This window comes from Pteropus vampyrus, unplaced genomic scaffold (assembly GCF_000151845.1).
Source record: "Pteropus vampyrus isolate Shadow unplaced genomic scaffold, Pvam_2.0 Scaffold388, whole genome shotgun sequence".
Taxonomy (NCBI): Eukaryota; Metazoa; Chordata; class Mammalia; order Chiroptera; family Pteropodidae; genus Pteropus; species Pteropus vampyrus.
In genome coordinates this window covers 70,480-73,020 of record NW_011889169.1, presented here as the reverse complement: position 1 = coordinate 73,020, position 2,541 = coordinate 70,480, and the positions used below count along the sequence as shown (strand labels likewise).

Genomic DNA, 2,541 nt, shown 5'->3' with positions numbered 1-2,541 from the left:
TGGAGGTCCACCAGTAGAGTGAGGGCAGAGCACTACCCCAAAAATGAATCAGGTTTTGCCTCCTCCAGGAAGCCAGCTCACGGGAGATGGGGCTGAGTAGGAGTGGGCATGGGGGGTAGGAATGGGCATAGCGGGTGGGAGGGAGACTCCTAGACTGTCTGCTCAGCCTGGGGCCTCTGGAGGGTTGGACTGGGCTCAGGCTGCCCTTGGCACCCCACCTCCTGACCCTCTCCCCACCTCCGTCCTGTCTCCCTCCGTCACTGTCCTCTTTCCTGCTGCCTCACAAACCTCCATCTCCCTCTCTCCATGGTTTCTAATGCTCCATCATTCGGAGTCTCTCACACCCAGGGTTGTCTTTTTCTCTTTCTGTCGGTCTCTGTGCTTGTCGGTCACTTTGCGTGTCTCTCTGAAACTGTGCCCATTTCTTTCTGATGGTCTCTGTCTCTGTCTTTCTGGGTCTCTCTTTCTCTCACATACTGTGTTACTCTGTCTTTCCCCGGTCTGCATTTCCCTCTCCATTGCTCCTTTTGGACTTCTGTCCCCGTGTGGCTCTCGGTCTCCATCGCTCTGTCTCTCTGTGAGCTCCAGTATTTCTGTCTCTATCTGTTCCTGTCTCTGTGTCTCAGGAGGTCTCTTCAATCTCCTGCTTGTGGGTGGGTGGGACTTCAGCCCACCCCGCACCCACCTGCGGACAGCATCTGGGCACATTTGCAGAGGCAGTTGTCGTTGTCTGCATCGCGGGTGCTGAAGTTGGTGCCCTGGAGGACCAGGCTGCTCTGGTGCCCCGCCGACCCGCTGTACCCACTCAGAGAAAGCCTGGAGGCCACCCGGAGGTGGTGATGGGAGAGAGGCCCAGAGTCAGGTTGGGGCTGGTTGAGGAAGGGGCTCTGCTCTGGCTGTTCTGGGAGGGGGAGCCCCAGCCTGGGGTACTTGGGCCATCTCCCCTCCTGGATTGCTCTCCCTGTCTGCTCCCTCTCAGGGACCAAGCACCCACTGTGTGCCACGTCTCCCTCATTTCGCTGAGCCTGTCTTGCAGAAGAGTGAGCATGATCGTGATAATAACAACAGTGAGGACAATGGCTAACATTTTTAAAAATATCTACTATGAGCGAGGCATTGTTCAAAGAGCTTTACTTGGATTAACTCATCTTGTCTAATCCTCACAACATCCAATTATTCCCATTTTACGGATGAGGAAACGGAGTTCCCGAGAACCAAAGGAGCATGCCCAAGGCCTCAGAATGAATGGGGGTGAGAGCCAGATCCCAGCCCAGGGAGTCTGACTTGGGAGCTGTGTGCATTTTCCTCCCCAGCTGACCATCTGCAACCCCAGCCTCATCACACCTCAAATCCACCTATCTCCTCCGGGAAGCCTTCCCTGACCATCCTAGCCCACCTGGATCTGTGTTCGGGTGACCCCCAGCCCTGTGACATACATATCTGTAGCTAGCAGGGGAGGGTGGATATTTTTCTGCCAGGTTGTAAGGCCCTGGTGGGCACGTCCAAGCCTGTTAGGAGACTGTGACCATGAGCTCTTGGAGCAGACCACCCAGATTGTTAAACCCCAGCTTTGCCACTCGTCAGCTGCGTGACCTTAGGGAGACTGCTTCACTTCTCAGCCTCAGTTTCTTCCTCTGTTAAAAAGGTAACAATAGTATATGTACAGTGATGACTAGGTTTGGCTATTTAGATTTGATGACTTCTGCATGTGCAGTGTTGGCATATGGTAAATGCTCAGCACAGGTAGTGCTGCTTATTATTTGTCCCTGTGTTCCTAGTCCTTGGCATGTGGCTGGAACAGGCTTCTGGTGAGTCTGGTTGGAGAGTATTGAGTGATTGTAGCAGGGGAGGAGCTGCACTGGTGGCTGAGGTGGGGAGCCAGTTCGGGAGCAATTATGAAGGTCCTATGGGTTGAGGCATAGATACCAAATGCAGCCAGGGCAGCTCGGGGAAGCTCAGGTTCTGCCAGGACAGGGCTTGGGAGATGTTCTCAGTAAGGTCATTCGGGAATGTGGGGCCTGGGTATGTGGCCTGGCTAGGTCCCTGCACCTCCCACCGATGGGTTCTGTCTGTGGCAAGGCAGAGGCATGGCCCTCAGGTCCAAATGGCTGTGGCTAGCTATAAAACTTTAACTGTGCCCTTAAACATACCCTCCAAGCTCTCGTGACTGGTCCTGCAAACTGCCCTGCTAAGAGGCCCATGTGGCCAGGGGTACCCTGTGTTGGAGATAAGGTGGCTAGCCCACCTACCTATATGGTCCCAGCTTCTCCTTGTGGTCATTGAAGGCTCCCCTGGAGGGCTCAGTGATATTAATTCGAGGCTGGGCTCTAGGCTCAGGCTGAGGTTTGAGGTCACTTTCAGTCTGGGGGTGCACAGAATCAGGATTAGACAAAGGCAGTTGGTCTCCTGGGGTCACTTCAATGGCACTGGCTCTTCTACTGTCCCCAAGTCCTCAGCTCAGGCTCTGCCTCTCATCTTCTCCACTTTGAGAGCCTGAATGGGGATCTGTGACCTCTGGGGGATCCCCAAGTCATGAACCAG

General features: G+C 54.5%; 1 protein-coding gene across 1 annotated transcript in view; it reads right to left on the bottom strand.

Moving 5' to 3' along the window:
* Positions 1–2,541, bottom strand: part of ANGPT4 (angiopoietin 4) — a 26,313-nt gene that overhangs the window by 1,560 nt on the left and 22,212 nt on the right. Inside the window, exon 7 of the mRNA XM_011380098.2 lies at positions 686–816. Within this exon, the coding sequence (XP_011378400.2) occupies positions 686–816 (131 nt within the window). The remainder of the gene's footprint in view (positions 1–685; positions 817–2,541) is intronic.